Source organism: Pleurodeles waltl, chromosome 8 (genome assembly GCF_031143425.1).
Source record: "Pleurodeles waltl isolate 20211129_DDA chromosome 8, aPleWal1.hap1.20221129, whole genome shotgun sequence".
Taxonomy (NCBI): Eukaryota; Metazoa; Chordata; class Amphibia; order Caudata; family Salamandridae; genus Pleurodeles; species Pleurodeles waltl.
In genome coordinates, this window is record NC_090447.1 from 766,956,020 (window position 1) to 766,970,660 (window position 14,641).

Here is a 14,641-nt window from a genome sequence, read left to right on the forward strand (position 1 = left end):
CCAACAACTGATTAAATTATTAACCGTAAAGAGTGTTACAGGCAGCAAGAAACTTGTTCATTTTAGCAATCTAGATCGGATTTATTTTTCTTATTTGAAACTGTTTAGTTCTTTGGCTGAGAGGAGCCTCTTGATTAAAACATTGCTGCCTTTTAGTGACAGAAAAAGGATGCCATTAGACCATTCTGCAATGGACCATCAGTAAGGAACCTCTTGCAACTCATGCCCTGAATTGGAGTAGGCATGAGAAGTCCAAATCACCCTCCTAGTCCCTACCGCCATTTCTAATAAATGATCACACTGGATGCTTTTAGACTTTATGAAGAGTGGGCTGCCCCCACAGCACGTAGGTAGCAACCTATTTGATAGCAATGTTAACTGAACAGAACTGCAATGTTTGAATGATTAAATCTGTCTATAGCTACCAATTTTATAGTATGTAGGAAGTTGGCTCTGTATGTGCTATTTCAAAGTAAGGAATAGCATGCACAGAGTCCAAGGGTTCCCCTTAGAGGTAAAATAGTGGTAAAAAGAGATAATACTAATGCTCTATTTTGTGGTAGTGTGGTCGAGCAGTAGGCTTATCCAAGGAGTAGTGTTAAGCATTTGTTGTACCTACACATAGACAATAAATGAGGTACACACACTCAGACAAATCCAGCCAATAGGTTTTGTATAGAAAAATCTTTTCTTAGTTTATTTTAAGAACCACAGGTTCAAATTTAACATGTAATATCTTGTTTGAAAGGTATTGCAGGTAAGTACATTAGGAACTTTGAATCATTTCAATTGCATGTATACTTTTCAAGTTATTCACAAATAGCTATTTCAAAAGTGGACACTTAGTGCAATTTTCACAGTTCCTGGGGGAGGTAAGTTTTTGTTAGTTTTACCAGGTAAGTAAGACACTTACAGGGTTCAGTTCTTGGTCCAAGGTAGCCCACCGTTGGAGGTTCAGAGCAACCCCAAAGTTACCACACCAGCAGCTCAGGGCCGGTCAGGTGCAGAGTTCAAAGTGGTGCCCAAAACGCATAGGCTTCAATGGAGAGAAGGGGGTGCCCCGGTTCCAGTCTGCCAGCAGGTAAGTACCCGCGTCTTCGGAGGGCAGACCAGGGGGGTTTTGTAGGGCACCGGGGGGGACACAAGCCCACACAGAAATTTCACCCTCCGCGGCGCGGGGGCGGCCGGGTGCAGTGTTAGAACAAGCGTCAGGTTCGCAATGGAAGTCAATGAGAGATCAAGGGATCTCTTCAGCGCTGCAGGCAGGCAAGGGGGGGCTTCCTAGGGGAAACCTCCACTTGGGCAAGGGAGAGGGACTCCTGGGGGTCACTTCTGCAGTGAAAGTCCGGTCCTGGGGGCTGCGGGTGCAGGGTCTTTTCCAGGCGTCGGGACTTAGGTTTCAGAGAGTCGCGGTCAGGGGAAGCCTCGGGATTCCCTCTGCAGGCGGCGCTGTGGGGGCTCAGGGGGGACAGGTTTTGGTACTCACAGTCGTAGAGTAGTCCGGGGGTCCTCCCTGAGGTGTTGGTTCTCCACCAGCTGAGTCGGGGTCGCCGGGTGCAGTGTTGCAAGTCTCACGCTTCTTGCAGGGAGATTGCAGGGTTCTTTAAAGCTGCTCCTTTGGATAAAGTTGCAGTCTTTTTGGAGCAGGTCCGCTGTCCTCGGGAGTTTCTTGTCGTCGTCGAAGCAGGGCAGTCCTCAGAGGATGCAGAGGTCGCTGGTCCCTTTGGAAGGCGTCGCTGGAGCAGAGTTCTTTGGAAGGCAGGAGACAGGCCGGTGAGTTTCTGGAGCCAAGGCAGTTGTTGTCTTCTGGTCTTCCTCTGCAGGGGTTTTCAGCTAGGCAGTCCTTCTTCTTGTTGTTGCAGGAATCTAGTTTCTAGGTTCAGGGAGAGCCCTTAAATACTGAATTTAAGGGCGTGTTTAGGTCTGGGGGGTTAGTAGCCAATGGCTACTAGCCCTGAGGGTGAGTACACCCTCTTTGTGCCTCCTCCCAAGGGGAGGGGGTCACATCCCTAATCCTATTGGGGGAATCCTCCATCTGCAAGATGGAGGATTTCTAAAAGTTAGTCACCTCAGCTCAGGACACCTTAGGGGCTGTCCTGACTGGCCAGTGACTCCTCCTTGTTATTCTCATTATTTTCTCCGGCCTTGCCGCCAAAAGTGGGGGCCGGGGCCGGAGGGGGCGGGCAACTCCACTAGCTGGAGTGTCCTGCGGTGCTGTGACAAAGGGGTGAGCCTTTGAGGCTCACCGCCAGGTGTTACAGCTCCTGCCTGGGGGAGGTGTTAGCATCTCCACCCAGTGCAGGCTTTGTTACTGGCCTCAGAGTGACAAAGGCACTCTCCCCATGGGGCCAGCAACATGTCTCTAGTGTGGCAGGCTGCTGGAACCAGTCAGCCTACACAGATAGTCGGTTAAGTTTCAGGGGGCACCTCTAAGGTGCCCTCTGGGGTGTATTTTACAATAAAATGTACACTGGCATCAGTGTGCATTTATTGTGCTGAGAAGTTTGATACCAAACTTCCCAGTTTTCAGTGTAGCCATTATGGTGCTGTGGAGTTCGTGTAAAACAGACTCCCAGACCATATACTCTTATGGCTACCCTGCACTTACAATGTCTAAGGTTTTGCTTAGACACTGTAGGGGCACAGTGCTCATGCACTGGTACCCTCACCTATGGTATAGTGCACCCTGCCTTAGGTCTGTAAGGCCTGCTAGAGGGGTGTCTTACCGATAGTGCATTGGCAGTGAGAGGCTGGCATGGCACCCTGAGGGGAGTGCCATGCCTGCATAGGCAGTGAGAGGCTGGCATGGCACCCTGAGGGGAGTGCCATGTCGACTTACTCGTTTTGTTCTCACCAGCACACACAAGCTGGCAAGCAGTGTGTCTGTGCTGAGTGAGGGGTCTCCAGGGTGGCATCAGACATGCTGCAGCCCTTAGAGACCTTCCTTGGCATCAGGGCCCTTGGTACCAGGGGTACCATTTACAAGGGACTTATCTGGATGCCAGGGTGTGCCAATTGTGGAATCAAAAGTACAGGTTAGGGAAAGAACACTGGTGCTGGGGCCTGGTTAGCAGGCCTCAGCACACTTTCAATTCAAAACATAGCATCAGCAAAGGCAAAAAGTCAGGGGGTAACCATGCCAAGGAGGCATTTCCTTACATAGTATAATTGTGAAAAAAGGTATTTCGTCATTCTGTGTCCTCCTGATGATTTTTTTTTTTTTTATCTGTTTGTATGGACGGGCTACATCAAAAAGCTTGAAGACCATTACTCTTGACAGTGTCATTGCATATGTGTATCTTATGTGGAAAATGTATTTATCTTTTTGGTTTTCTTCTATCTAGGTAAGGGAGGTAAAAACAGGCGACGAGGTAAGAATGAAAATGAATCTGAAAAGAGAGAACTGGTGTTTAAAGAAGATGGACAAGGTAAGGCTCGTTTGATATCTCTTTACTGTTGGGGATCAGCATTTAGGTTACCAAGGTACCAGCCTGCTTAGAACGCGTTTACTGTACGAAAATTCAGTCCCATGTTGTCAGAGTAGCATATGGTCCTGTTGTCCCCTGCCCATAAATGAACTTCTCAAAAATATTACCGCTTTTTGTAGGGCTAGAAGCAGATAACATCTGTATATAGTTAAGTTAAAGAATCTACAGTTGCTCAGTGGAATTTCTCGTGGAAAGACTTGCTCCCTGGTTTAGGCCGTAATGGCACTTGCTGCATCTGCTAGAGCTGATAGCAAGTACGGATGAGTGTTTATTTTTATTGCCTCTAGTGACCTGCCTTAGTATGCACAACCCTTTGCACGTGCAATGTGCAGATTTTGTGTTTTCAGTTTGGACTTGATGATCCATAGTGCATTCCCATCTGGAAATAAACTTGTACGTCGTAAAAAAACATTGGCTGACTAATAATTTTTTGGGGTGAATGAGTCCAGTATACCATATCTTGATCATTTTACTTTCCCGGTGCTATTGATGTACGTATGGAGTCGGCAGTTGATGTTTGGAGGAAATCAGTAATATTCTTGATGACTTTTGCTCTTTCCTCTTGTCATTTAGAGTATGCCCAGGTGATCAAGATGTTGGGAAATGGCCGGTTGGAAGCAATGTGCTTTGATGGTGTCAAGAGGTTATGTCACATTAGAGGGAAACTACGAAAAAAGGTAAGATTGAGTAACTTGATGAAATGTGTTAGGATAATAATTAAAGTGGGCTGTTTGCTTACTGGTCGCTGCTAGCGGGAGTGCATCCATTTATAGAGTTTGTTGCAACTTGTTGAATATCTGAAGCACCACACTATGGTACAATGTTTAGAAAAAAATAAGGCATATGTACGCTATCATAGATTAGTTTTCTACTTTGCAGAGCTCCACAGGTGCATATAATGTAAAAATCAGAGGTAGAGGGGGAAAAATCCTGGGACTGGCTAAACTTTTTCTGCCTCTGTCCCCAAACGTGTTCCTATCCGTAGTTTTTGTACCTTATCTTCCCATGATTTTGCACTTCATCTCTTTATATAGCTGCCTCTGTCCCCAATTGCAATACCAGCATTCATGTGGGCGAGTACCAAAGTTGCAAGCCTGAAGCTAGCTTTGCTCTTTGGGGCACATTCTAATTCAAGCATTCTTCAAATGTGGAAACTGACTTGAGTGTTCCAGTAGGACTTGCTGTACACTAGTCGGATCTTGTCTAGTCTCACTCAAATTTGTTTAAAAAGGGACATAGTTGCCGCAAAGAAGGTTCCAGTGTATCCGTGAATTAGGCAGTAACTTGAGTATGCTTCGTTTTAACCTGTTGCTTAATGTTAATAGGCTTCAATATTCTTTCTTCTGCCTGTAGGTTTGGATAAACACATCTGATATCATATTGGTTGGTTTGAGAGACTACCAGGTAAATATTTGTTTAGCTTTTTTTGAACAGCTGAATTTGTCGTGTGTACTCCAGATTGTGCTGTTGGTGTATAAAGTTGAAGATGCTTGGGTCTCCATTAATTTACATACCGGTTACAATGCAGTAGCATCTTATGTATTTCATAGTAATTCTTTCCCGCACTTCCTGCCTAGACAGACACTTTATGATGATATCCGATGTTATCATCTTCCTTCTGATTCGTTTGTATTTTGCGTGAACACATAACGTAGATGGTTTATGTCTAAACCTCCTTTACCTGTTCCTGGCCAGTTGCATGGGAGTGTTTATTGAAAGATAAAGTAACACACAAGCGGTAATGCGTTCTTTTCAATTGTCAGTTCTTACAGCTTTATCGGTCACCGGTGCCCACCGTATACAACATACAGATAAACAGAAAGGGTGGTTTGGGAAACCCCTTGAATTTTGCCTACTGTGCTTCAGCTGTAGGCAGTGGCTGACAGTCGTCCATCCACACTGTTATGAGAACACTATTTCGTGAATGCAGCATTTAAAAAAAAAAAAAAAAAAAAAAAAATTAAATCTGCATACCCAAAATTTATTTGCAAAGGTCCTGTGCCACACTTGAATCTAGTTTTAGATTTTAAAATTACCTTGCGCTGCTCTGATGTGGACTGTCTCCCCACCCCCGTTATGGTGTTTGGATCTCCTGACTCGCAATTGCCATAAAAACAGTAACTGGAGTGTCGGACACCAATCATGAACTCTATTACATTGCCTCTCGCTTCTGTGAGCGCAGGGAAAGCGGCCATACATGTACCTATGTTGATTGGGTGCCATGAGGACTGATTGCACAGACACACGCCCCCACTCTTTTTATTATTATTATTTTTTTTTTTATTACGGATTTGGTTTGAAGTTTTCCAGAGGAAGTAAAAGTTGGTTCTCAAACCAGTCCTTTGTAACACAGTATCCCGCACTGTTATAGTAAGTAGCAACATGTTTTTCCCTCTTCTCAAATAGCAGCCCAGGCATCCTGTTGGAAACGCACTACAGGTGCCAGCAGTATTGCAGGGAGTTTCCCCTCACACAAGGCAAATGCAGCATGACCATCACACGTACTTAGGACCAACTGAAGGTAACGTGACATGGGGCCACAAAGCAGCTATGAACTGATTCACTTTACCAATTAACCAGCCACGATTTATCTGCCCTATTGAAATGCTTATCTCGGGCAAGGTATCGGCAGAGGAGTTGTGAAATTTGTGCAGCACTGACAGTGTGAAGTAGGTCCTATGAGAAAAGTTAAGTGATGTGTATTTTGTTTATAAATACTGAAAAATACACAGCAATGTGTGGCTATAATCCACTTTCATTTTTGTCAATGGCTCCTGGATTTGTATTTATTTGTTACTGGGAGTGCTTCTCTTTTTTTTTTTTTTTTTTCCATTGTGCTTCATATTTGTATGCGTGCCTCTTACTGTGCTGGTTTATCCGTGATACCACGTGGTACCCACATGCAGTCTGTTTTCCCATGTCCTGAGGTTGCTGAGCAAGATGAGTCTCTGCTGAGCTCCTCCAACGCCGCAAGACACCTGCTGGTTGATTCTCTTTGCCCACTGTCTTCTCCACTTCTGTCTTTGTGCTCATTCTGCAGTCGAGAGCTGTTAGAATTCATACAAAACTGTGTGTTTGGTGGCATCTGACAGGCATTCAACATTACAAGCCATTAGCGCCTCACGCAAGTACTAGCAGCCCTCTGTTTCAATGGGTGCTGAACCCCAATTTCTAGTTCGAAGTGTTGAATGGTAACCCTACTGGAGTGAACCCTGCCAGCTAGATGGGGAACCCTGCCATTTAACTGGTATATTCAGTTTCAGACATGGTAGATTAAACCAATACAAGTTTGCAGCTTCACTCTTGTCAAGATGCTCATTTATGCTCATTTATGCATTTGTGTACCTTAATCCACTAAGCTATCTCTCAGGCACCAGTATACTCTGACAGTTTGACACTTCTTTATACTGGATTAATATATTTAGAGTCAGTGGGTACATAAGGTTTTTTTCTTTTTTTTCTTTTTGAGGCTTAGTCTTGCCTCAATCATTTGATAAGCCATGAGGCAGAAATGAGTGGTTGTACTTATGGTCAGTGGAGACTTGTGCCAACAACATCTGGCCCGTAGTTAACTTAACTTCCTTGTACACGTCAAAGGAGTCTTTGATACAAAAACAGTTTACCATTGCTCTTCTTGAGAACGCTACTATAGACCACTGTTGTCTGGAGTGCTGACCTTTAAAATAAGCTCAGCACGTTAGTCGTAGTGCAGAGTAGTCTGGGCTTTTTTTTTAGTACATTTGGTCCTACATAAGTCAGTGGGTTAGCATGCTTATACTAGCTGCATTGTGTAAGCTGAATTTCACCAGTATGAACCAATTACTCTAGCGCCTACACGTACCTTGTATGTTCTAGACGGGCTACACACAATGTCTGGTCAAGATGTTAGCAGACTGGGAAGGCGCATAAAAATTGAACTTTACAAGAGATGGCCAGTAGGCCTCCACTTGTGTGAATCAGATGAGGTGGTCTGGTCACACTATGGTTTCCCAAGACACCGTATTCTGTTGAAAAACCTGTTCGCTTCTGCTAAACTGATAGTAAGTAGTCCACCCTCGCGTAATGAGGGTGGCATACTTTGTGCGCCCCTCCAGGTCACAGGAAATGTTGAGGTCCTGCACATATTTGGGGCAAGTCTAGTCCTCTGTGCTGATACTAGATTGTGATGCCAAATCCAAAAATCATGCCTGGTTAGAAGATGCACTGCGTCAAGTACTCTGAAGAGGAACACTCTATAATTTGTTTCCTATGTGCACACATTTATGTTGAGAAATTGCAGTTGCCTTAAACGAAGCAACAAATAAGAACTGGTACTTAACAAAAAAAAAAAAAGTTATTCTGAACTGCTTCATACACTAAAGAGGATTGAATAACTGTAAAAGATCAGTCTGTATATTTTCATAATTGAATATGCTAAACTGAGACCGGTCATGATTTAATTACCATCTCCCATTTTGATAAAGCATGTTTTGAGACATTTAGGTAATAATCAATCCCACACGGCATAAAAAGAACAGAAGTTAGACACTAGACTGCATTGCATCAATCAACCGTGTCACTTCTAAGCACAATACAAGTAATCGACTTAACTGACGTCTATGACCTGTTAAATTAAGCTTATTGAGCATGTTCTCCATGATATTGTCAACATTTATAGGAGAACAAAAATGTCTGAGAAAAAGCAGACTACTCCCAATCCATCAACGTTTTGCCTTCTCAAATCAGACTCCTCAACGTGGTGGTAATCCTGTTCTTATAACAGTCTATCAGCAAATTCTTTTAAGACTCCACTCTTAAAGGATTTATGCTAACCTCATTAGTTTAAAAAAAAAATAAAAATCTTTGGGACCTTTAGAGAATGGACCATGTAACAAAACAATCAGACAAATGTTGGCACATTGTTTGCTGGGAAAATGCGTTTATGCGTAAGAGGGAAACTGACTGCTAATGAATGGCCATACTTCTAAACCAAAATACATCTGCTGACTTGCACATCAAACCCATTGTCTTTGAGCTTCCATCGTTTGAGGATAGTTAGTTATTGTTGACTGAGGGGTTGAGCCAAATCTACAGGGAGTGCAGAATTATTAGGCAAGTTGTATTTTTGAGGATTAATTTTATTATTGAACAACAACCATGTTCTCAATGAACCCAAAAAACTCATTAATATCAAAGCTGAATATTTTTGGAAGTAGTTTTTAGTTTGTTTTTAGTTTTAGCTATGTTAGGGGGATATATGTGTGTGCAGGTGACTATTACTGTGCATAATTATTAGGCAACTTAACAAAAAAAAATATATACCCATTTCAATTATTTATTATTACCAGTGAAACCAATATAACATCTCAACATTCACAAATATACATTTCTGACATTCAAAAACAAATCAGTGACCAATATAGCCACCTTTCTTTGCAAGGACACTCAAAAGCCTGCCATCCATGGATTCTGTCAGTGTTTTGATCTGTTCACCATCAACATTGCGTGCAGCAGCAACCACAGCCTCCCAGACACTGTTCAGAGAGGTGTACTGTTTTCCCTCCTTGTAAATCTCACATTTGATGATGGACCACAGGTTCTCAATGGGGTTCAGATCAGGTGAACAAGGAGGCCATGTCATTAGATTTCCTTCTTTTATACCCTTTCTTGCCAGCCACGCTGTGGAGTACTTGGACGCGTGTGATGGAGCATTGTCCTGCATGAAAATCATGTTTTTCTTGAAGGATGCAGACTTCTCCTGTACCACTGCTTGAAGAAGGTGTCTTCCAGGAACTGGCAGTAGGACTGGGAGTTGAGCTTGGCTCCATCCTCAACCCGAAAAGGCCCCACAAGCTCATCTTTGATGATACCAGCCCAAACCAGTACTCCACCTCCACCTTGCTGGCGTCTGAGTCGGACTGGAGCTCTCTGCCCTTTACCAATCCAGCCACGGGCCCATCCATCTGGCCCATCAAGACTCACTCTCATTTCATCAGTCCATAAAACCTTAGAAAAATCAGTCTTGAGATACTTCTTGGCCCAGTCTTGACGTTTCAGCTTGTGTGTCTTGTTCAGTGGTGGTCGTCTTTCAGCCTTTCTTACCTTGGCCATGTCTCTGAGTATTGCACACCTTGTGCTTTTGGGCACTCCAGTGATGTTGCAGCTCTGAAATATGGCCAAACTGGTGGCAAGTGGCATCGTGGCAGCTGCACGCTTGACTTTTCTCAGTTCATGGGCAGTTATTTTGCGCCTTGGTTTTTCCACACGCTTCTTGCGACCCTGTTGACTATTTTGAATGAAACGCTTGATTGTTCGATGATCACGCTTCAGAAGCTTTGCAATTTTAAGAGTGCTGCATCCCTCTGCAAGATATCTCACTATTTTTGACTTTTCGGAGCCTGTCAAGTCCTTCTTTTGACCCATTTTGCCAAAGGAAAGGAAGTTGCCTAATAATTATGCACACCTGATATAGGGTGTTGATGTCATTAGACCACACCCCTTCTCATTACAGAGATGCACATCACCTAATATGCTTAATTGGTAGTAGGCTTTCGAGCCTATACAGCTTGGAGTAAGACAACATGCATAAAGAGGATGATGTGGTCAAAATACTCATTTGCCTAATAATTCTGCACTCCCTGTATATATTTAATGACGCCATCTGTTGCTTTTAATATTGCATTTATGATGATCCTGTGTCATTATCTAAACACTTAATATATACTGGAAAACATTCAACGGAAATCCTTCTCAATTTAGCAGGACTCGTACTTAAATGCAACAACTTTACTCGGTAGTAAACCTCAGCTGCAGATACAGGACACTTTGTGCACTCTGCCATCAGCTCCATCGTCTGTTGTCCTCTTCATAAACAAGCAAGAGGACCATTTGTACTTGTACCACCATTGTCAAAACCTTTGTGAGGTAAAGATAAACTAACCTATTTCTAAAAGTGGAAATCGGGGGGGAAAAAGAAATTGAGAAATTCACCACTTACATCAACAGTATCTATCTTGCATTAAATTAACCAGTCGCAATACTAAGTCAAGGTATAGTCTCCCTTTTAAGTATATGCTTCTCTGCAGTATTTGAACAATTCTGTAACAGGCCAGTAAATACTTGTCAGAATTTAAGCTGGACTTTGCCATCTACGTTGTACTAAAATCACCATTATCTTTTCCTAAGCACTCAAGTGAGACACCAATGAGGACGCTGGTAGAAAATGTATAGTTTTCTGTAAGATACTTATGCGTTGCTAGTCTTTGCATATAATACAGCAAAAAAAAAAAAAAATCTGACTTGCCTAGAGAAGGAGTGTGAATGAAAACTGGTAGATTTCCATTTGTGGTAGGCTCTTATCTCTTCACACCGACCTACATATATCTGATGCAAGAAAGTTTCTGTTCGATGGCATATGTTGCTGCAGATACACATGTTTGGCACAGTCCGCTGCCTGGTGTTGGGCTCGGAGTATTACAAGTTGTTTTTCTTCGAAGAAGTCTTTTTGGTCACGGGACCGAAGGACTCCTCCCTCTTTGGCTCCATTGCGCATGGGCGTCGACTCCATCTTAGATTGTTTTTTTCCGCTGTCGGGTTCGGACGTATTCCTTTTCGCTCCGTGTTTCGGTTCGGAAAGTTAGTCAGAATCTCGGAAGAAAGCGTCGGTATTGTTCCGTTCGGTATCTGGATAGTTAGGTACATCGACACCGATCATCGGAAGACTTTGGGGCAGTTTCGATCCCCCATCGGGGCCTGGTCGGCCCGACCGCGTGCGACATCGAAGCCGATGGAACGGACCCCGTTTCGTTTCTGCCCAAAATGTCACAGTAAGTATCCTTATACAGATCAGCACTTGGTCTGTAACTTGTGCTTGTCCCCCGAGCACAAGGAGGATACCTGTGAAGCCTGTCGAGCCTTCCGGTCCAGAAAAACACTCCGGGACCGAAGAGCCAGGCGTCACCAAATGGCGTCCACGTCGACAAAACAACGTTTCGACGACGAAGAGGAAACATTCTCGGTTCCGGAATCAGAATCCGGAGACTCCGACGTCGAACAACAGCAACAAACTGTGAGTAAGACGTCAAAGTAAATCCATCGACAAACCGAAAGCCCAGGGGACGCCACTGCCAACAGGCCATGGCTCGACCCATAAATCAGGCGACCCGTCGAAGGGGCCGAAAAAGGGCACGCCCATAGCGAAGACACCCGACTCCGGTCGAGGGACCGCCATGGAGCAACCTCGGAGCCGAGAAAGCGGCTCCGAGAGACAAAAACAAGATACCGGCACCGAAAAACATCGGCACCGAGAATCCATGCCGAAAGGAACAAAAATTCTGTCGGTGCCGAAACCGAAAAAAGATTCTCTCTCGGCGCCGAAAAATACCACACCTTCATCCTACTCAGAGGAACAAGGACTAAGTGGCCAAATGCACAAATTTGGACAAGAGCTCCAAAGTGTAGAATCGGACTACACACAAAAGAGACTGTGCATCCAGCAAGATACAGGGAAGATATCAACCCTTCCCCCAATCATGAGGAAAAGAAGGATCGGACTTCCAAAGGATGACACACAACCACAAGCCAAAGTGGTTAAAGTCACGCCTCCGCCCTCTCCTCCACAGGCATCGCCGGCACAAACACCGCCACAAATGCACTCACCAGCGCAAACTACCATAAGTCATGACGATCAGGATCAAAACGCTTGGGACCTGTATGACACCCCAGTGCCGGACAATGATCCCGAGTCATACCCCACAAAGCCGTCACCGCCAGAGGACAGTACCTCATACTCGCAACTGGTGGCTAGGGCTGCAGACTTCCACAATGTCCAACTGCATTCCGATCCTATAGAGGATGATTTCTTATTTAACACCCTCTCGGCTACACATAGCCAATATCAATGTCTCCCAATGCTACCAGGGATGTTACGGCACGCAAAACAAATTTTTGAGGAGCCCGTAAAATCAAGAGCCATCACCCCAAGGGTGGATAAGAAATACAAACCACCACCCACAGACCCAGTGTTTATTACTTCGCAGTTACCACCCGACTCTGTGGTAGTAGGGGCAGCTCGCAAAAGAGCAAATTCACATACATCTGGCGACGCCCCACCTCCGGACAAAGAAAGCCGAAAATTTGACGCGGCAGGGAAAAGAGTGGCATCACAGGCAGCCAACCAGTGGCGCATCGCAAATTCACAAGCGCTGCTGGCCAGATATGACCGCGCACACTGGGACGAGATGCAACTTCTCGTAGACCATCTTCCCCAGGAATACCAAAAAAGGGCGCAGCAAATAGTGGAAGAGGGACAAACAATCTCAAACAATCAAATCCGCTCTTCACTAGACGCAGCCGATACTGCAGCAAGAACAGTCAACACTGCTGTCACCATAAGGAGACACGCTTGGCTACGCACTTCAGGCTTCAAACCTGAAATCCAGCAGGCTGTCCTTAATATGCCCTTCAACGAGAAACAACTGTTTGGCTCGGAAGTGGATACAGCCATTGAAAAACTTAAAAAGGACACAGACACGGCCAAGGCCATGGGCGCACTCTACTCCCCGCAGAGCAGAGGCTCTTTCAGAAAAACTCCATTTAGAGGGGGGTTTCGTGGCCAACCCACAGACACCACCAGCCAACAATCAAGAACCACACCATATCAGGGTTCCTTCCAAAGGGGAGGTTTCAGGGGATATCGGGGGGGGTCAATTCCCAAGGAGTAGGGGAAGATTCCAGACTCCAAAAACACCTCCACCTAAACAGTGACTTTCAAGTCACGCAACCCCTTCACTCAACACCAGTGGGGGGAAGGCTAAGCCAATTCTACCAATCTTGGCAACAGATTACAACAGACAATTGGGTATTAGCAATAATCCAACATGGCTATTGCATAGAATTCCACAACTTCCCACCAAACATCCCCCCCAAAACACGCAAAATGTCACAACATCATTTAGAACTTTTAGGACTAGAAGTTCAAGCACTACTGCAAAAGGATGCAATAGAATTAGTACCAGTACAACAAAAAAACACAGGAGTTTACTCCCTGTACTTTCTAATTCCAAAAAGAGACGAAACATTGAGACCAATATTAGATCTCAGGACACTAAATACCTACATCATATCGGACCATTTTCACATGGTCACACTACAAGACATCATTCCACTGCTCAAACAGCAAGATTACATGACCACATTAGACCTAAAGGATGCGTACTTTCATATACCAATACACCCTTCTCACAGAAAGTACCTACGGTTCGTATTCAAAGGAATACATTACCAATTCAAGGTGTTGCCATTCGGAATAACAACTGCACCAAGAGTGTTCACAAAATGTCTAGCAGTAGTAGCAGCACACATCAGGAGACAACAGATACATGTGTTCCCTTACCTAGACGACTGGCTAATCAAAACCAACACAGTAAAAAAATGCGCAAACGACACCACTTTTGTCATACAAACCCTTCACAAACTGGGGTTTTCCATCAACTACACAAAATCACACCTAAAACCGTGTCAAACACAACAATATCTAGGAGCAACCATCAACACATCAAAAGGAATTGCCACTCCAAGTCCACAAAGAGTGCAGGCATTCCACAAGCTAATAAGTGCTATGTTTCCAAACCAAAAGATACAAGCAAAATTTGCGCTAAAACTTCTAGGCATGATGTCATCATGCATAGCCATTGTCCCAAACGCAAGACTACACATGCGACCCTTACAACAGTGTCTAGCATCACAATGGTCACAGGCACAGGGTCAACTTCAAAATCTGGTGTTGGTAGACCGCCAAACATACCTCTCGCTTCTATGGTGGAACAGCAAAAATTTAAACAAAGGGCGGACATTTCAGGACCCAGTGCCTCAATACGTTATAACAACAGATGCTTCCATGACAGGGTGGGGAGCACACCTCAATCACCACAGTATTCAAGGACAATGGGATATACACGAAACAAAATTTAATATCAATTACCTAGAACTGTTGGCAGTATTTCTAGCGTTAAAAGCCTTCCAACCCATAATAACACAAAAATACATTCTTGTCAAAACAGACAACATGACAACAATGTATTATCTAAACAAACAAGGAGGAACACACTCAACACAATTGTGCCTCCTAACACAAAAAATTTGGCAGTGGGCGATTCACAACAACATTCGCCTAA

General features: G+C 44.3%; 1 protein-coding gene across 1 annotated transcript in view; it reads left to right on the plus strand.

Annotated features, from left to right (window-relative positions):
* Positions 1-14,641, plus strand: part of LOC138250286 (eukaryotic translation initiation factor 1A, X-chromosomal) — a 44,237-nt gene that overhangs the window by 12,592 nt on the left and 17,004 nt on the right. Inside the window, exons 2-4 of the mRNA XM_069205009.1 lie at positions 3,345-3,428; positions 4,062-4,165; positions 4,842-4,892. Coding sequence (XP_069061110.1) covers positions 3,345-3,428; positions 4,062-4,165; positions 4,842-4,892 — 239 coding nt within the window. The remainder of the gene's footprint in view (positions 1-3,344; positions 3,429-4,061; positions 4,166-4,841; positions 4,893-14,641) is intronic.